General features: G+C 42.0%; 2 protein-coding genes across 3 annotated transcripts; both read right to left on the reverse strand.

Moving 5' to 3' along the window:
* Positions 1-170: 170 nt before the first annotated feature.
* atp6ap1a (ATPase H+ transporting accessory protein 1a) lies at positions 171-9030 on the reverse strand. Of its 2 annotated transcripts, XM_047378545.1 has the most exons (11): positions 8842-9029; positions 5297-5423; positions 4914-4988; positions 4545-4738; positions 4304-4344; positions 4095-4180; positions 3860-4012; positions 3169-3326; positions 2186-2236; positions 1869-2106; positions 171-847 (listed from the first exon to the last, which is right to left on the reverse strand). In XM_047378545.1, the coding sequence occupies exons 1-11, from the start codon at positions 9006-9008 to the stop codon at positions 638-640; spliced, it is 1500 nt and encodes a 499-aa protein (XP_047234501.1). In that variant the 5' UTR covers positions 9009-9029; the 3' UTR covers positions 171-637. The 2 variants fall into 2 exon arrangements, with proteins under 2 accessions (XP_047234501.1, XP_047234508.1); XM_047378552.1 differs by lacking the exon at positions 5297-5423 and having other exon boundaries at positions 8842-9030.
* A 390-nt stretch (positions 9031-9420) lies between these two features.
* On the reverse strand, positions 9421-19587 carry tafazzin (tafazzin, phospholipid-lysophospholipid transacylase). The gene is made up of 11 exons (XM_047378600.1): positions 19466-19587; positions 18468-18614; positions 17749-17877; positions 17612-17657; positions 17430-17515; positions 17279-17359; positions 17136-17177; positions 14648-14710; positions 13311-13363; positions 13140-13217; positions 9421-12669 (listed from the first exon to the last, which is right to left on the reverse strand). The coding sequence occupies exons 2-11, from the start codon at positions 18574-18576 to the stop codon at positions 12568-12570; spliced, it is 789 nt and encodes a 262-aa protein (XP_047234556.1). The 5' UTR covers positions 18577-18614; positions 19466-19587; the 3' UTR covers positions 9421-12567.
* Positions 19588-19863: the final 276 nt, after the last annotated feature.

Here is a 19863-nt window from a genome sequence, read left to right on the forward strand (position 1 = left end):
GTTGAGATACAGACTATGTGTCCAATATAAATCGTAAGATATTTTGTTAAATTATGAAGGTTATTTGAAAACGAACTGAACACGAAGGAACGAGTGTCTTTCTGTGTAAGAACCCTGCCTGCTGGATTCTGGATGAGTTAAAGTTGGCCAACTGAAATAACCAGAAGTGGCACCTTTAAGATGTTTTATTTCACAGCAACATTACAGCACAACAATGGAATGTTATGAACATAAGTTATAATTCGAAGGGTAATACTTCAATTAATAATCTTGCATATCTACATTACACCAAATGTAAACTCAAACTTTACAATAAGCACAGCAATATCAACAATAAATAGTCTCATAACCATTTAATAAATACGGAGTCATTATCTCTGTATGGGTCACATAGAAACACATGGAGGTCTTAAAGGACCCAGATTGTGTGAGTGTTTAACCACCTAAACATCAGACTCTTTAGTCTCAGGATACACATTTAAGGTTTACACTCATACATTTATTTAGTGATGGATGGATGATGATGCCACGGATTGATCTGCAAGTTACGCTTGGAATGTGATGGATAGGAAGGATGGAAGGGGTTCAGTGCAGTGACAGGAGGAGGGATGGAGGCAGGGGACACCCTGCGGATGTGTTACTCCGTCTGGGGCACGGAGATGCCGGGACCTTTGGGATCGTCGAAGCGGTCCATGGTGAGGAGCTGCATGATCATGTGCAGGCCGTACGTCAGCACCAGCACCATGAGCAGGCTAGTCAGCAGACCCATCCAGATCCCAGGAGAGAAGAATCCAGCACAGTCGCTGGCGTATGAAAATTCACTGCCGATCAAGTTAAAGCCCTGGATCTATTCAACGTGAAAAGAAACAACTTTCATTTTTCATTCAGGGACTAAAAGAAGCAACAAACTGTTTATTAAAACATCCAAATCATGGCACGGCGCTGATGGTGTAGGGCGAAGCATGCGACCATATGGAGAGGCTATAGTCCTCGAAGCAGCTGTCCCGGGTTCGAGTCAAATACAAAAGAATTCACAGAATTTAGGGAAAATGTTCTGCAGAAGATTTAAAGGTGGAATCTGGATGGATGGATGGATATAGTATTCTCTGGTCTCATATATATTTACATATTATCTATTCTATGTATTTTTAGAGTTTTGGGCAATACTTATAAATAATCATCATCACTAGTTATTTTTCACAAGCAAGGTCAAAGAAAGAAAAAGAAAACTCCCTTTCTGACAACATGAAAAAGTGTTTTTTTTTATAGAGATGATCGTTTGAGAAGGGAGGTGAAGTTCCAGCATCCTGGTATCAGTAGACCATTAAAAACCATTTTAAAAGGAATCAGAAACAGGGGATCTTTAGAGGACACAGAGCGGAAGGAGGGCTTTAAAAGAAGGTGTTTAAGGCTAAGTTATAGTCGCGCTCATATTGGGGCGTCCCTAATACATACTGTATGTATACCTTCTATCATGATGTGCTGGTCCCATGTTCGTTTATATGCATGTAAATAAATACTCCTTGATGTTCCTGGGATTAAATATGATATCTAGAAAAAATGCATCCGATAGATTAGGCTAACCGGGAAATAAATAATTATTAAATCGGCATATAGAGACATTGTGGAATTAAATAAATTAACGTTTGTTTCCAGTCGTCATTTTTCGTTTGAAATGTTTTGGTTCCTAATGTATTTTCACACAAAAAAAGGCTTAACTGAAAAATGTATTTTAGAATAATCTCAAAATGGGATAAATCTGTTTCAGAAGTAAAATCAAACCTGTTGCTGTTAGTTCAGACAGAATCATAATTCAAACACCTCCACCAAAACAAACTTCAGCTGCTGACAGAACATCACAAACGTACCTGAAAATCATCAAAGGAGACCCTCCACTGATTGGCCGGGTCTTTGGAAGAACGTGGGATGAGCAGCGGCCAACGGAAGCTGGTGACGGACTTGCAGCGGTACGAGTACTCAGCAGGGGCGTAGATGTTCCTGCTTCCGTTGAACGTGGCTTTGGTCCCGTCATATTCCAGCTCCACGGCGTCCAGAGTGAACCAGCGGCGCGCAGACACCTTGTAGTGGCGCTCGCTCATTACAAAGCTGGAATCAAACCAACAAACACTGATCAGGATTAGTGATTCCATGCCAGCATTCACAGGTCTGTAAAACACACACTTACATCAGTTTGAAGCTACGGTGACCGAGGACGTTTTCATAGTTCAGAACCAACCTGCAAAGACATCAACAGGAACCAAGTGAGGAGATAAAAGGCGTCATTAGATCTAAAGATGAAATTTAGTGAAAGCAACAAATAAAACCCATTCAGAGTTCTGGACAAAATGTTTCCTGAGAGATAAATGATAAATAAGTTGCTAACTTCACACTGGAGATGCTGTGCAGAGTGATCAGATGCAGATGACTGCAAAGAGCCTAAGATTAGACCATTTTTCCCCAAAATGATCCGTTAACTTCTTGTCAGCAGTCGGATCACCAGCACAAGTAAGCTGTGAAACTTCAGTCCAACCAGTTGACAAACAGAAGGTTAATGGTGATGAAACTTTGAGGAACAAAAAGTGCTGAAATCATCTGTCAGCAACAGTTTCCTCTAAAAAAAAAAAAAAAACGTGGGCAGCTCTTATCACCCTGTATCAAAATGGCCTCACCAGCAGGACACTGAACACTCAGGCTGAAAGACCAGATACAGATTAATGCTGCCTCCAGTGCAGAGCTTGCTTAAAAACAGATAGCACGCACAGCGAAGTGAAGAGACTTCTGTCCAAGAAAAACTCAAAGATCTGAACACTGAAAATTTGGACCTGCAGTCAGGAAGCATCCCTGAATCTTAACCGCCCTAAGGACCTGTGGTTAGTTCTGAAAAAGCTGCCAACTGGGATCAACTCCAAGCACCAAGACAACAAGCTGATATGTAGCAGGTCAAAGAATTACAGAGATTAGGGAGAAGGATCATCACCTCAAATAAAGACTCTTCACCTTAATTTGGCGTATTTGCTGATAAAAGTTTTTATTCCAGTCCAATAATAATATTAAGTGGTGTATCAAAATGTCACCTGGTAAACTCCAGGTTCCAGTTTGTTATTAAAAGGTCCCACTATCCAGGCAGGTTAAATTGGCGAAGCAATCCTTTTATTCGGTCTTAACTACCTTCCTTTGCTTTTGTCACAGTTGGAGCCATGTAGTTTGGGACTAACTCCTTCACCAAAGGTAAACGGGGTCAGGTCATGCTCTTCCCAGTGGTTGTTCCGAAGAATGCTCACCGTCAGGCCTTTAGCCCACAGCAGCATGCAGGTTCTGTCATCCTCCTGCAGGAAGCAGAGGAAAATCACAGGAAACAGTGAGGAGTGGAGAGCTGAAGACCATCACAGACTGACAGCAGCCTGAAACCTTTTCACAGCCACTGTACTGCCTGGAGACAGGAACAAAATAAAGTCTGCTATGACTAGTTAGCGGGAAGCTAATCACTGTTTGATTCAAGTGAAAACAATAACAGCTTGATTTGCTGGTGGGAAGATTTTTAGTTGTATTTTTAAAAAAGTATAGAAACCATATAATGTAACATGGGAGTGGCTGCATCGTGCTGTGGGATGATTTTCTGTATCCAGGACAGGGAAGCTGGTTAAAGAGCATAGATGGATCTGGGAACAGGGCAATCCTGGAATAAAGTCTGCTCTTTCTGTCACATTAAAGGTTTATTGCTGTAACATGACACAACGTGAAAAGGTTCAAGGGATATGAATACTAAGGCAAGGCATTGTACGAATCATAACCTATTAGCAGAGCTCTACATTAAAAATTCAGAACTATCCCTTTAACCCACAGACAGACAGTAAAACACCTTGAACTCCACAGGAGGGTAGACTCCAGGCTTTTCCTTGACCCGCTGCTGGCGTTCCCGGTCTCTCCATCTGTCCTTGTGTCCACCTCTAGCCTGCAACAGGGAGCGTCCTCCACCCAGCCCAGCTTCCACCGACAGGGATGCTGCTTCCTTCTGTGGACACCGAGAAAACAGGAAGGACAGTTGGACCTAACATCCTGAAGACCATCATTAAATGTCTTCATGGGTGACTCACCCTGGAGGGCTGCAGGCCTGTGTAGATGGCTGTGTATGGGACCGACTGGGACTTCATGATGCTCATCACCTGACCGATGACCTCATCTGGAAAAACAAACAAAACTGATACATATGAACTGGAGACGGATTCAAAAACACAACAAAAATAAGTGGAGAAACAAACTGAGAATTCACTGAAACAACAGAGATGTGGTCAGGAAGTCTCACCGTTCCCACTGAGAATTTCTTTTGCAGACAACAGATCCGACCTACAAGACAGGGGAGAAAAACAACGAGATTCTGCTAAAAATGGAGCGATGTAGCCCAACAAGTGAGTAAATAATGCACTCATCTAACCAACATGTCTGTATTTCTCACATATGGGTCCATTGTTTTAAACAGCAGAAAAAAAAACCCATCAGTATTTCAGGAACAACCTCCGTCGGTGCCGTGTCCTCAGCGGACTCACCCGGTTCCGTAAGGGAATCTGAACACCAGCAGAGCTGGAGACGAGGCGTTCAGTCTCAGCTGGCTCAGGGTCTCAGGGTCCATATACAGAGGGGATGTTTCTAACTGGTCCTGTAGTTGACCAATCACAGCGTTGGAGGCGGGCCAAGATACAGCAGGTAAAACCAGAGAAGAAGAGGAGGACTGAAGAGCTCCCTGTGACAGATCAGAGAAACGATTGGATAAAATGTATTTATGCATTAGACAATAACAGCAACGTCAACCTGAACTCATTTTTGTTTGTTTCCCGGATGTAAACCGACTGAACCACGACAGAAAGCTGAGGTACGAACCAGACCATGCTTTAAATATCACACCTGGAACATCTTACCTCAAGGTTAGGAAAAACGCCATCTTGCTTGTTTCCAAAGGCTCCTCCATACATGGTAAAGTCCTCAATGCTCATCTAGAAAAAACAAACACAGAAACCAGAAAATAAAGATCTGGAAAAACTAGAAACCTCTTAGAAAAAGCTTTGATTGAAGCTTTGGATCAGGACCCCAGGAAAGCACCATCAGGACAAATGTGAATGCAACTAAAACCAAACTGGTCAAATTAAACAAACGATCCTCTTACAACTCAAATGGAGAAAGGATCCCTTTTTATTTTACAGGTTTTATCATTTGCTTTTTGGGGTTGATTTCAGTGTTGTTGATCTGTGTGGTTATATCAACTTTTCACAGAAGCAAACTCCTCCAAGTGTCTGCTGGATACCTTATCCTGAAGGAACAACACGACATTTCGGGGACCGATGTTCAAAGCCTTTTCCAAGTAGGAGGTGAGCTGCTGGTGCCCAACGATGTGACCTGCAGTGGGTGGAGGCTGACGTGGAAGGGAGATCCTTCAAAGGAGAGGGAGACGTCAGGAAGCTGGATTAAGTCCTCCAGCACAGGAATAAGTCATAAAAGAATTCAAATAATATTATTAAATAGTTAGAAGGAAATACTTGAGAAACTTTGTGGGGAAAAAAAAAAGTACTTCTAGGAGTAGTTTCACCGCACTGTACTTTTTATTTACACTTGGCCGTGAAACACTGGACCAGCTCTATACCGCCTACAAGGTACTCGAGGGTTCATGGGAGTTTGCCCAACCGGTCCACATGTGTTTTGTGGACCTGGAGAAAACATTCAACTGTGTCCCTTGTGATGCCCTGTGGGGGGTGCTCCAGGAGTACGGAGTCGGGGGCCCTTTACTAGGGGCCATCCGGTCTCTGTACAAGTGGAGCAGGAGTTTGCTCCACATTTTTGCAGATGACGTGTGAAGCGGCTGGGATGAAGATCAGCTCCTCCAAGTCCGACGCCATGGTTCTCGACCCGAAGAGGGTGGCTTGTCCTCTTCAGGTTGGAGGGGAGTTCCTGCCTCAAGTGGAACTTTGGTTCATGACCGAGATCCCGGATACAAGCAGCTGAAATGAACTTCCTCCCTTAGAGAAAGGGTGAGGAGCTCGGAGTAGAGCCGCTGCTCCTCCACATCGAGAGGAGCCAGTTGAGGTGGCTCGGGCATCTACAGGTCCTTCTCAAAATATTAGCATATTGTGATAAAGTTTATTATTTTCCATAATGTCATGATGAAAATTTAACATTCATATATTTTAGATTCATTGCACACTAACTGAAATATTTCAGGTCTTTTATTGTCTTAATACGGATGATTTTGGCATACAGCTCATGAAAACCCAAAATTCCTATCTCACAAAATTAGCATATCATTAAAAGGGTCTCTAAACGAGCTATGAACCTAATCATCTGAATCAACGAGTTAACTCTAAACACCTGCAAAAGATTCCTGAGGCCTTTAAAACTCCCAGCCTGGTTCATCACTCAAAACCCCAATCATGGGTAAGACTGCCGACCTGACTGCTGTCCAGAAGGCCACTATTGACACCCTCAAGCAAGAGGGTAAGAAACAGAAATAAATTTCTGAACAAATAGGCTGTTCCCAGAGTGCTGTATCAAGGCACCTCAGTGGGAAGTCTGTGGGAAGGAAAAAGTGTGGCAGAAAACGCTGCACAACGAGAAGAGGTGACCGGACCCTGAGGAAGATTGTGGAGAAGGGCCGATTCCAGACCTTGGGGGACCTGTGGAAGCAGTGGACTGAGTCTGGAGTAGAAACATCCAGAGCCACCGTGCACAGGCGTGTGCAGGAAATGGGCTACAGGTGCCGCATTCCCCAGACCTGGGCTACAGAGAAGCAGCACTGGACTGTTGCTCAGTGGTCCAAAGTACTTTTTTCGGATGAAAGCAAATTCTGCATGTCATTCGGAAATCAAGGTGCCAGAGTCTGGAGGAAGACTGGGGAGAAGGAAATGCCAAAATGCCTGAAGTCCAGTGTCAAGTACCCACAGTCAGTGATGGTCTGGGGTGCCGTGTCAGCTGCTGGTGTTGGTCCACTGTGTTTTATCAAGGGCAGGGTCAATGCAGCTAGCTATCAGGAGATTTTGGAGCACTTCATGCTTCCATCTGCTGAAAAGCTTTATGGAGATGAAGATTTCATTTTTCAGCACGACCTGGCACCTGCTCACAGTGCCAAAACCACTGGTAAATGGTTTACTGACCATGGTATCACTGTGCTCAATTGGCCTGCCAACTCTCCTGACCTGAACCCCATAGAGAATCTGTGGGATATTGTGAAGAGAACGTTGAGAGACTCAAGACCCAACACTCTGGATGAGCTAAAGGCCGCTATCGAAGCATCCTGGGCCTCCATAAGACCTCAGCAGTGCCACAGGCTGATTGCCTCCATGCCACGCCGCATTGAAGCAGTCATTTCTGCCAAAGGATTCCCGACCAAGTATTGAGTGCATAACTGTACATGATTATTTGAAGGTTGACGTTTTTTGTATTAAAAACACTTTTCTTTTATTGGTCGGATGAAATATGCTAATTTTGTGAGATAGGAATTTTGGGTTTTCATGAGCTGTATGCCAAAATCATCCGTATTAAGACAATAAAAGACCTGAAATATTTCAGTTAGTGTGCAATGAATCTAAAATATATGAATGTTAAATTTTCATCATGACATTATGGAAAATAATGAACTTTATCACAATATGCTAATATTTTGAGAAGGACCTGTATACCAGATGCCTCCTGGACGCCTTCCTCGGGAGGTGTTTCAGGCACGTCCCACCGGGAGGAGGCCCAGGACACGCTGGAGGGACTATGTCTCTGAGCTGGCCTGGGAACGCCTTGGGCTCCCCCTGGAGGAGCTGGAGGAGGTGTCTGGGGAGAGGGACGTCTGGGCGTCTCTGCTGAGTCTGCTGCCCCCGCGACCCGGTCCCGGATAAAGCGGAAGACAACAAACTTGACTAATATTATTTTGAAGTAATCCTACTCTTACACTAGCACAATTCTACCTGGTCTGAGAAAGTTCATGAAGAACAAGCAGGTTTTAACCAAACATGCACACACACACACCAGAGAATAACAAATCATTAAAACTTCTCCACATCTACAGTCAGAATGAAATTAAAAATTCAAATAAACATAAACTTCCAACAAGGAGCCAAGTTTATCTGGCCACCATGACCTGGGAGGAAGAAAATCTTCAAGGGTGTTAGAGAACCGCAGCAAAGAGAGCCATCTTGGGTCCACCGAGTCTCCATGACAACCTCTAGATGCCATCTACGTGCCAACTGGTGGTTTAAGAGACACGGCAGGACAACAACCTTCTGTCCTACTTTGCTCGATACTGGAGAACTGAACTGGAACTATGTGATCGGGTCAGATGAGACTAAGCCGGATACAGTTGAACAAAACCAACCTTCTTCCAAATCCATCTCAATTATGGGAACAAAATCCTCTAGGAACACTGTGGGGTGAGCTGAGAAGGAAGCATTAGACTTGAAGATCTTGAGATGATGCAGAGAGCTGAAAGATCTGTGTGCTCCATCTTCCCTATATGTTACAGAAGATTATGAAGCGGTTCCACCACTGAAAGGTGAATTTTAATCTATTCCTGTAATACTTTTCTTTTCTGTAGCAACCTAAAAAATATTTGATTTATTCATTTCAATAGAGTTGTCATTGATACGGATTCAGCGGTCTTAACGCTGATGTATTTAACTGAAATCTGACTGACATGACACTGAACGCATAAATAAAACAACATTGAATGAACAAATAATCTAAATTAAATTCAGACCAATTTACGACATGAAAGGAAAGCTAACATTTCTCCTCCTCTGACAGCAATACGCCGCTAACAGTTAGCGGACGGTCCAAACCCCATTAGAACCCAGAACCCTCAGCCCAACTCACCCTTCACTTGTCCACATGATGACAGGTACCTGCTCAGCGCACCGTACCGAGGTGAGAACACTCAGAAGCCAAAGAAATACGACCATAGATCCGGAGACCCGCTGGAGGAGGATCGGTGTCCCTAACGACGCCATCTTTCCTCCTGTCTGACAGCAGGTGCCGAACATGACGTAGAGGAGATCACGTGACCACCGAGGAGCCTCTCTGCAGGGGTGCGCTAAACTACTGCGGCTGCTATGGCAACACATTTTAGCATATAATGAAATTACAAGCTAGGAGTGAGATTTTCTGGTCATTCTTGTAAAAGTACAGGATTATTTTTAACAAAAAGAGCAGCACATAAGAAACGGAGACAGTTTGTTCTGTGTAGCCGACCTGTGTCAGATCAGGCTAAAAGCCAGGCTTAATTAACCTGGACTTGGTTATGGTTCTGTTGGAAAAATGCTAAAGGGCTAACGGGGCTTCATGACCGAATTATTTGGTCAACAACAAAAACACTAGATCTATTGCATAAAACATAATCTTAGAGAAAGTTAGCAGAGATGGAATCAAGAGTACAAAACAAAGACACATTATAGCTTAAAATTTAAATGCTTTATTGAGAACATACAGAAGGAAAGAGTATCAATAGTCGAAAGGTGATACACTTGGAATAAAAACAAGTGAATGCTTAATTTCCCTTTGAAAAACCAGTAATCTGGGGGATTTAAAAATCTTCATTTGTGCAAAATATGTATTGACGCAAACAGTTTATAGATCTACAGAAAATACTTTCCCAAAAAAACTTTACAGAATGGTCATTCAACACCATCAAGAATGTCACAAATCAGTGTTTGGTGTTTAATTGTCAGGCTGTGAAAAAAAGCCAGCCATATTGGTGATAGTGATCAGTTAAATAGTAAACGTAACAGTTGCTCATCATCTGAATCGGTCTTCAGATGACAGGCAACAGTTTAAAGCACTGCTCTCATCCTCAGACAGAAGCACAGACAGGAACGATGTGAAAAAGTCACGCTGTAAAAAACTGGAAATCGATCACAGATCATTTATAACCCAGGTGTGGCACAACCTTGTGGTAAACATGCTTGCAATGTTTTGTGTGTCTGTTGTGCTTCATGTGGAGATGGAACAGGTTAAAGACATTCTCGTTTTTAGCCTTCATGGTAAAATTCAGGGCTGACATATAATGGGAGTGAATTACAATATTGGGTTGGGAGACTGACGTGATGTGGAAGTAGCTTAAAATGCCAAAGTTTCGATGTGTACATGTGGAGATTAAAGGGGACATATCATGCTTTTAAATCCTTCCTTTTCCCACTTAAATCATTATGTTGTGGTCTATATAAAGTGGAACTGCAATGCTCCTTGTTCTTGTAGCTCCACAGGCTCCTCTTTTACCTGTTCAGGTGAGTTTGAGAGCAACTCGGTTTGGTGCCATCTCTTTAAATGCTACTGAGAAACTTCACCCCCCACCCCCCAACAGGTCAAAAAGCGCTCCGATCCATCCTGTTTGGTCCATTTTTTGTAGTTTGATAACAGATACAATTATCTAGAAACTTTTTATTCCCAAACTGATTAAAAGATGTTAACTAGGGAAGACGGGTCCGTCCAGCCTTACACGTTCAAACCAGAGTCTGACCCAGAGCGAGAGGAGAATGAAGATGACAAACCTACAGAACTGCACCTTCAAGTGAATGCATTGCAATGGTGTGTTATTCCTGTATTTACACCCTCTCAATCCATACCAAGTAACTACATTAAGGAGTGTAGATTATACTTCAAAGAGGTTCTGATGCTTGGGGACGGTGTAATGAATTGTGTGGGTTATTACACCCAACACGTTTAGTCTTGTCCACTTGCAGCTTTGGCATACCTGAGCTTGGACCACAAAATTACAGTGTACAGGTCCTTCTCAAAATATTAGCATATTGTGATAAAGTTCATTATGGAAAATAATGAACTTTATCACAATATGCTAATATTTTGAGAAGGACCTGTATATAAAAGAGATGGATTTGCGAAATTGGTTAGCCAGAGGTGACCTTGTCCCGCAGCAAGTACTGTGATGTAACAGTTCTAACACGTAATAGATGACACAAAAAACTGAACGGATTAAAAAATATACCCATTCAGAATATAAAGATATCTACGCAGCACCCAGAGACTAAATTCAACTTTTCTGCACTCCTACAGACACCAAGTATACAACATTTAAGGGCTAAAAAGTGGATTTTGCATATGTCCTTTTTAAATTATCAACATGAAACTGGTTGAAAAAAATAGATAACATTTAAATGGGTTTAAAATCTAGCCTGTGTCACATCGAACTGAACTTGCTGTGGTAAAATCGTAAAAACGGTTATATAATGCAAGTTGTGACGTGTAAAAAGTGTTAGAGGCATTTAAATGTCCAACTTTCAGTGAAACTAAAAACTATGTCTGAGGAATGGCTTCTGTCTCTCATTGTGGCTCAGTGGGAAGAGTAGTCTTCTTGCGATTTGAAAAGTTGTGGGTACGATTCCTGCTGTCACATGCTGATGTGCCCCAGGGCAAGGCACCTCACCTCTAGTTGCCTACCGACCTGCATATTGATGTATGAATGTTGACGTGTGATGGGGAGAATGTGGCTGTGATCTAGAGCGCTTTGAGTGGTCGGTAGGATTGGGAAAGCGCTGAATAAATTCAGTGCATTTACCATTGTGACAAATCCAATATGTTGACCTATAACAGAGGTCATTGCACTTTATTCCTGGCCAAGCTGCTCCTGTTGCAGTATTTTAATTTTCTATGGGTTTCCAACACTGTGGGAGAAGAACCAAGTAGAAAAGCTTAATGGACATAGAAAAATATAAAAAAACAGCAGTAGTAAGTGCATTGGTGCTGATGCTTTGGCACAAAGTAGGACACCTCCACCTCCAAGACTGACCTCACTTTCTACATGTTTGCAAATCCACAAGCTCTTTTAGCTGTATAATACCTCTGGGTATTTTTAAAGAACAGCTTTACGTAAAGTTCTCCAACTGCATCATCAGAATGAACGTCAATACATTACACACAGCGTAAAGACTGTAGATGTATCTGGAATCCTCACCTTCATAAACTGTATGAAGTTCTTATGCTAGTCTGACAACGTTTTAACACCTGCAGAGTCAAACAACACGTTCTTATCGTTTCTAAATACCGACGTAGCTGAATCAGGGCAGAAATTAAAAATGAGAAAGGAATAGTATTTCCAACACATTCAACATTAAAGAAATGTAAAACAAACAAAAAAAGTCTAAAAAGGCACAGATTTGATTGAACTGATTCATAAAGGTTTGTTGTCGTTTCATAGACCTCAGAGGAAAGAGCTGAAAACAAGGAGCACAAATGATTCCTGATCATCCACTGCAGAGACAATAACTGGATCCAACATACATTGAAATTAATCAGATTTCTGTCTACCGCATCATAGCAACCACATTTGCTAACTTATTTTAAAACATGCTTTTAAACAAGACCTGGAGATTCTGATTAATCAAAAATACAGGAAATGCTCATTCGTGATTGTTTTTTCCTTCATAATTTAACTCAAAATCCAGCATGTCGTTAAGTTCGTCCTGAGAAAATGTTAAGGCATCCAAACCAGAGTCTAAAACCCATCGATGATGAACGTTTTACCATCTGTTTCAGGTTAAGGGTCCATCGGTCCTGGTGGCTGCGAGATGTCAGTTGGTAAAGTGAGTCTCAGGATCTGGTCTCTATCTGTCTATGAAGAACCTCAGCCTGAGCTTTCAGGTTCCTGAACTCCACTTGGATGAAATCAGTCAACGTCTTCCTCATTTCAATCTAAAGGAAATATTCAGGAGGGTTATAAGGAAAAACGTACCCAGAAAACACTGGCTAGCAACTATTTTGATGATCAGAAGCCATTTAAAATACAGCTCATTCAGGCTGCAAGACAGTGAGAGAGAGCAAGGCTTTTAGCATATAACAGGAAGGCTGAATGTAGTACAGCAACATCAGGAGTTGGGAGTCAAGGTATGGATCTATGTTTTCTAGTGAAGACATACGGAGACTACAGTTCTAGTAATTCTAGCCAATCTAATGGCTAATATAAGTTGCTAAAAACAATTTAAAATGAAATATATATAATATTGGTAAATATTGATTATCGGTCCAATTTTCATATCGGTACATCCCTAATTCGAACATTACCATGGCACATACAATGTGTTTTTACTTGAATTTGCGGCTACTTGAGTATTTTTTCTTGAAAAGCAGGAACTGTTCCCTGTCTACTTTCATCTTGTCCTCACCTGGCTCTTGTTTTCGGCTCGGAGGGAATCAACCAGCTCTTTGACACTGAAAGGTTTCCCCACCAGGACTGTGATTCTCTGGAAGGAGAACATCACTGGCAGTTAACAGAAATCATTGCTAACAAATGCATATCAATATACGTCAAAGACTAAAGTAATTAATGGTCTTACGTTCCCAGTTCGAGGAATGTAGGGCGTCACATTTGGCAGGACATCGCTCAAACCTGAGAAGTAGGAGGACCGCTCATGAACTCAGTCCTTCAAATCTGAAGTAATCGTAGCCTCTTTTTCAAACTTATCATCATGTCACAATCCCCAACGCTTTCCCCTAATGACTGTAAACAATTTTTATTTGATTTTGTCAAGCAAGTTGATCAAGTTGATTTGATGAACTGATCATCATGTGTCCCACCTCCACAAAAACAGGAATTTTGGCAGCTTGCTTTTCTGGAGCAGGTGTGTATTTAGACATTCCCAGACTGGAAAGACATCAGCAGTCATTTTAAGAATGCATGTCCAGCTGCCTATCAATGTTGGCAGAGTTAAAAGGCTATTTTTATTATTTACTGGAGTCCATCATTCTACAGAAAGAAATACTATTCACAAGCGGAAAGTATTGGAGAGAGCTACCAATCCCAGCAGATACACCTCCAGATAATACCATGCAAGGCTCAGGATCTTCATCTCAGATTCTACAGGCCTCAGGTAGCGCCCTAAATGTTAAAGCTCTTGACAGGACAATTAGAAAAAGACCATCCAAGGAGGGCTTGTTTGGAAAAGTTAGAGGAGAAAACAACTTGGCAGCATGGCCATTTGCAAATAACAAAACGTCTGGTCCAATGTCCTTTGTAGAACTGTTTGGCCAGGTGTCAAGGTGTCTAGTATAAGAGCATTGATCTGACAGATGAAGCTGGACTCAAATTTGAACAAGCACACCTTACAGGCCCCTCCCCCATGCTCTCTCTGCTGTGCTACAGCTCCTCCCCACAACAGAACATGCAGCTTGCTTGTCATCATTGGCCCTCTTCTGTCTACCTGTCTTTTTTTTATGAGCAGTTTCCACTCGAGAAATTGCCAGTGTTCCTGTAACGTTAGGTTGTTTCACCCCCATTAGCACAGCTGCATGATTGACATTCCCCCCTTGGCTCTGATTGGTTGTTTCTGACTGGGAGCGGTGTATTTCTGCAAATGGCAGTAGGACCACTGGGAGGAGCCAGAGGAGCTTGATTTTTTTCACAGATCATCTGTCTAATATTCTACTGTCAGGACATAGTGACAATTTGAACAAATATGTAAAAAATACATATTGTGTAAGTCTTTTTATGAAAAAACAGATTTGGAGTCCATGGAAAATCTGCACAAAATACAGATGTGTGGCCAAGATGGAGCAGAATATAATATAATATAATATATATATATATATATAAAAAATGCAACAAATACTATTTTATGGATAGTAGACAATATGAATGTCAGTAAAAAATAACGTGTAGCTGTCATATACTCACCTACATGCCAAAGCGGCAGGATGATTGGATTAAGAGAGCACTCTGCTATTAGCCGACCAACACCTATAACACAAAACAGAAAAGCTCTTTCAGCAGGCAGCTTTAAAATGAACACAATGCCGGGCAGAAGAACCTCTGAAGATCTGCTGTGGTATCAATCACCAACCCAACAATCCCACATAAAATCTGGAAGCCTTATATTACCCTGCAGCCTGTGGCCTTTTCATTGGTTTTCATTAATTTGGTGACTTCCTGCCCAGGAGCAAGAACATCCCACAACCACTGCAAGCTGCTCCTCTAAGTCTGATGTCATTGTTCTGAACCAGATGAAGGTGGAACCCTCCCTCTGGGTTCGAGGCCGAGTCTCTGGGTCAAGCGGAAGAGTTCAAGTATGTGATTGTCTAGTTCAGAGATGATAACAGAATGGAGTAGGAGATGGATAGGTGGATGGGGGCTTCATCTTCAGTAATGATGGCTTTGCCTCATATTTTCATGGGGAAGAAGGAACTAAACCACAGCTGTCAAACTCCAGTCCTCAATGGCCCGTGTACTACATATTTCGGATGTTTCTCTGCTTCAACACAACTGGATCAAACAATATGGTCATCAGTAGGACTCAGGAAATTTGCTACATGATGAGATGGCAATTTAGCCATTTGATCCAGGTGTGTTGGACCAGGGACACATCTAAAACCTGTGGTACATCAGCCCTTATGGACTAGAGTTTGAAACCCCTGAGTTAAAAGAAAAGGTGATTGCTCATCCACTTTCCAACCTTCATCTATCTTCATGTAGGTTAAATCATTGCTGAAAGAACAAGTTCTGAATACAAGCGGTTGAAAAGAGGTTCCCGGCTCTGCCTCAGACATACGTTGAGGGCCACAGTCAGTTGCATTGAAAGGAGTCAGTAAACGTAGTACAGGCATCTGATCAAGAGGTCTTCCTTTGGAAGCATAGGTGGAAATCCTGGGGGGGATGGAGGGGATGTCCCCCCCAATTATCATTGTAAATACAAAAACACTTTTTAAATGATAATACAGTAAGATTTAATAAAAGCACAGCTAAAGTGATCCAAGTTAGATAGTACGTAAAAAACATTTCCTAATTATTAAAAGATCACGACACCCCTATCCCACAAAGTGGTTTGGTCCACAAGCCGTTTCCAACGGGAGGGGCTACCGGCTGCTACTCTCAGCAGCTCCGTTTTCACAGTGGGTCAGACACGCTTGATGAGGAAACTGCACCAATATGTTAAAGCCGGTTAGTCATTTATCACATCACTTGTTCAAAGAGTGCAAGGTTATAGCATAAAAAGTGATATTTGTCCCTCTTTATCCAAAACCAACCTCTCCTGTCGGCTTATGATGGTTAACAAGCTGAAACAGTATGTTAGTAGCAGCACTGACGGGACAGATGAGAAGAGAGTGAGGAGGGAGCAGAGATCACTTAGGACTGAGAGGACAGATTTTTCAAAAACTTCTGTCAGGATGTTATTGTCAGATATAAATCTAATTCACATTTTTGATGGACTAAAGTGTAAATTAGAGCAGGATGCAAATAAATTCTGTTAGATGTAATCATAAAGATGGACCATTGCTACCTTTCATCTAATACCATTGTTGACATCGCTGGTTGAACATAAAAAACCTGTATAAGGGTAACATATGGACTAATAAAGAGCAATGCTATAACTACTAATATTACTTTCAATAACATAATTTTAACATGCTAAAAAATTGCCAAGAAAGGGAGGGAGCTTTTTTTTTTCATGTCCCCCCCAAGAATGTACTGGGATATTCACACACACCAAAGGAGAACATTTCCAGTCAGCAGCAAAATGCTTGGTTGATGTCAGAGGCCAGAAGAGGCTGCAGATGGGCCACAGCAGCAGGAGACCACACCAGGCGCCACTCCTGTCTGTCAAGAACAGGGAACTGAGGCTACCATTTACACTGGTTCACACAAACTAAGCCTTGACTTCAGCTGCAACATTCAGTTAGTCGGATCAGAACTTGATGTAAACAACATCAGTATTGATCCATTCTGCTTTGTATCAATAGTTCAGGCTGCTGCTGGTGGTGGTGTAATGATGTGGGGGATACTTGCCTGTCACATTTTAGGCCTCTTAGTGTCATTCAAACACCACAACTTATCTGAGTGTTGCTGCTGACCAAGTCCATCTCCTCCATGAAGCCCCTTTATGACCACAGTGAACCCATCGTCTGATGCCTACTTCCAGCAGGATAAGGCACCATGGCACAAAGCTCAAACGATGCAGAGATGTGTGAATTCTTGCAGCAAATCTGCATTTTTAACATCATGGTACTGAGATGTGATTTTAAAATGATGGATGCTCTTCAGTATTTGGACTTAGTTATCAGATGTTCCATACATGCTTTGTCTTCCTCAGAGATGTTTGAAAGATGCTCTTTAAATCCCTAGCATCTATTTAATGTCAGAGTTTGGCAGGAAACAAAATTTAACTCACCCCATTTAAGGCGGATAAATTCCTCATTCATGTTGATTTTCCCTGTTAAATTGGGAATAAAACACAGAGAACATTTTACAATGATCCCCATACCTGCATTAAAAGAAGCTACAACACCACAGAGATTTGAATAATTGACATACCTTCTGGAAAAATGTGAACCCATTCTCCTTTGTTTAGCTTCTCTAGAATAAAGTCCATGCCCTTCTGATAAACACCATCTCCTAAGGAAAAAACCTAATGTGAGTCCTTCATTTGTTAAGAAACCCAAACTGTGGGCTGGCACACACTTACCTCTGCAGACAGGAACACACTTTCCCCGGCTAAAGAACCTGGAGTGCAGCTCTCTGGTGAAGCAGATGTCAGATGCTGCCGGCGTCCTGTCCAGTTGCAGGTAAAGAGGTTTGTATCGTTATTCAGAGTTAAAATCAGGACTGCTCTTCCTGCTGAGAAGGTGTGACTGGGGCAAAACTCACCACCGTATCTTGTTGTAGTTCCACAGCTGCTTGAGCTTCAGCACACCTGCTCCAAACAAAGGCTGTTAATTTCAGAATCCTGATTACTGCCTACTGAGACCCACAGGGAAGGGTTTTCAGTGTTCACTTGGTCTTACCCCAGATATGTGGATCATCCATACAGGACTGGTGATTGGCTAAGGTGATAAGGGGCGTGTTGGACGGCCTTTGGTCAATCAGGTCCAACAAAACCTCCTGATTGTGGACTGTGAGGTAATTCATGTACTCTAAATGGAGAAAACCGAAAAGAGGAAAGTCACAACAATAAAGAGCGAAGCATAAAAAACAAATTGAAAGAATGCTGGCTTCAGTGGTGATTGCTCTAAGACTGCAAGGGAAGCTCAGCTTCCCCTAAAATGTCAAAAAAAAAAAAAAGTGATCAAATATATACCGCTGTGTGTTCATGTCATTGACTAAATATACGCTACAACGCGCTCAACTTTTGTTCAGAATCAGCTTCTTATCTCTGGTAACGACGCAGCTTTCCTCTCACTTATTCCCACAGCTTCACAGCTTTAAACAGTGAGTTCAATAGTGAAGTAAAAATGCTGGGCTTTGTCCCGCCCATCGGACACTCAGCTTCTCTGAGAGTCTATGGGGCAGTGAGCTGGTCTCGGCTGGCCTGGACGCTCAGCTTCTGCTTGATGATTGGATGATCTGTCTGAGGCTGAATCCCTTTTTGATTGACAGCGAAATGAGCGAATCAGCGATCTTGAAATTGAGCTTCCCCTCCTTGAAAGACCAGCATCCGCCACTGGCTGGCTTGGTACTGTGAATGGATATTTGTTTGCACATACATTTATAGACTTAAACTTACTGGTCCAGATGTAAGAATATGTGCCCACCATGCCCATGACAAAGGAGCTGGTGACCCTCCATGCCAGTGCAGGGCATTGTGGGAACGGCCATCTGACCTCCAGGGGCATCCTGGCTCTCCAAAGGGTTTACATACACTCACAATCACCTGACAACACAACAACCAGACAACAAAAGAGAAAAATCACAAATTAAACAACACAATCAGTTTACACCGGTGGTCAGGACTGCAGATGCTCCATGCATGGGGCTTTCTGAGAAACCTTATGACCCCAAGGATTGCACAAATGTGCTGGTTAACCTGTTCCTTTGCAACTTCTAATGTTCGCAGTTTTATTTTATTCACCCTTAGACCTTAGCAGGGTGAAAAACGAGCAGGATGGATGGGTGAATGGAGGGAAAACCGATGCAAGGATGCAGGTACAGCTGGGTGAATGGAGGATAAACGGATGTATGGACAATGGGTAAACTGATGTGAATATGGAGGAATTAATGGATGGTGGAAAATCGGATGGATGGATGGATGCAACTGTTAGAGAATAAGTCCATACTCAACAAAACCTGGAAAATACTTGAATTTCAGAGTTTTCCAAACTGCGCATGAATAAATGAAATAAAACTTCAAACAGGAGGCAAATGTCTTAAGCTTTGTAACTAAGAGAAAGGCCAAGGGGCAAGTAGTTGTATGATCTAAAGAGACACTGCCTCCGTCGTTCTCTGGAGATCATTTCAGTCAGTCAGATATAACAACATGTAGCTCCTGAACAGTGAGTCTCATCCATATGAACACGTTGTGAGTTTGTCAACGGTTAAAGTTTTTTTAAATATGAACAAAAATCACGATCAGTTTTAAGACCTAAATAAACACGCAGAACTATTTTATGAGTCTAAATAGATGCTAACTGTGCATGTTACAGTGTGTCAGACAAGTCATTTCTACAGTTCAGATTGTTACAGGAATCCTCAAATCCTGCATGACTCTTTATATTTTATACTTACTTTATATTAGTCTCCAAATATTAACCTTTCCTCCTTCTTCGTTTTCCTCCTCCTCCTTTTCTTCTTCGTTTGCTTCCTCTTTTGGATTTTAATGGCGGCTGGCAAACAACAATTACCGCCACCTACCGGTGAGGATTGTGAATCAGGGCTGGCAAATGAGTTTATCTCGGCATATTTACCAAGTTTATTCATTGTATATGTCTGATAAAATGATGCAAAGATAAATCAAGATAACTTCAGTTTCATTTGGAGAAACAAATACTAATAGATTAGGAGAAATTATGTAGTTAATTAAATAAATAAATCAGTTGAAGAACGAAGTTTAAAGTTTATGATTAATTTTGATCCAATAAATGGATCCATCAAACTCAAATGGTTACAGAGCTTCATAAAAAGTT

The sequence above is a fragment of the Girardinichthys multiradiatus genome, chromosome 1 (assembly GCF_021462225.1).
Source record: "Girardinichthys multiradiatus isolate DD_20200921_A chromosome 1, DD_fGirMul_XY1, whole genome shotgun sequence".
In the NCBI taxonomy this organism is placed as follows: Eukaryota; Metazoa; Chordata; class Actinopteri; order Cyprinodontiformes; family Goodeidae; genus Girardinichthys; species Girardinichthys multiradiatus.

What these genes read in the sequence shown, in the direction of transcription:
- atp6ap1a (XM_047378545.1), bottom strand. Translation starts at nt 9,008, where the DNA reads ATGTTCGGCACCTGCTGTCAGACAGGAGGAAAGATGGCGTCGTTAGGG. An exon ending in ATCATGTGGACAAGTGAAGG is followed by an intron (nt 5,424 to 8,841) that starts GTGAGTTGGGCT and finishes TCTCCTTTGAAG; the next exon opens with GATCTCCCTTCCACGTCAGC. An exon ending in CACCGTAGCTTCAAACTGAT is followed by an intron (nt 2,107 to 2,185) that starts GTAAGTGTGTGT and finishes GTTTGATTCCAG; the next exon opens with CTTTGTAATGAGCGAGCGCC.
- tafazzin (XM_047378600.1), bottom strand. Translation starts at nt 18,576, where the DNA reads ATGCCCCTGGAGGTCAGATGGCCGTTCCCACAATGCCCTGCACTGGCA. An exon ending in GGATGATCCACATATCTGGG is followed by an intron (nt 17,658 to 17,748) that starts GTAAGACCAAGT and finishes TGTTTGGAGCAG; the next exon opens with GTGTGCTGAAGCTCAAGCAG. An exon ending in AACTACAACAAGATACGGTG is followed by an intron (nt 17,516 to 17,611) that starts GTGAGTTTTGCC and finishes GCAACTGGACAG; the next exon opens with GACGCCGGCAGCATCTGACA.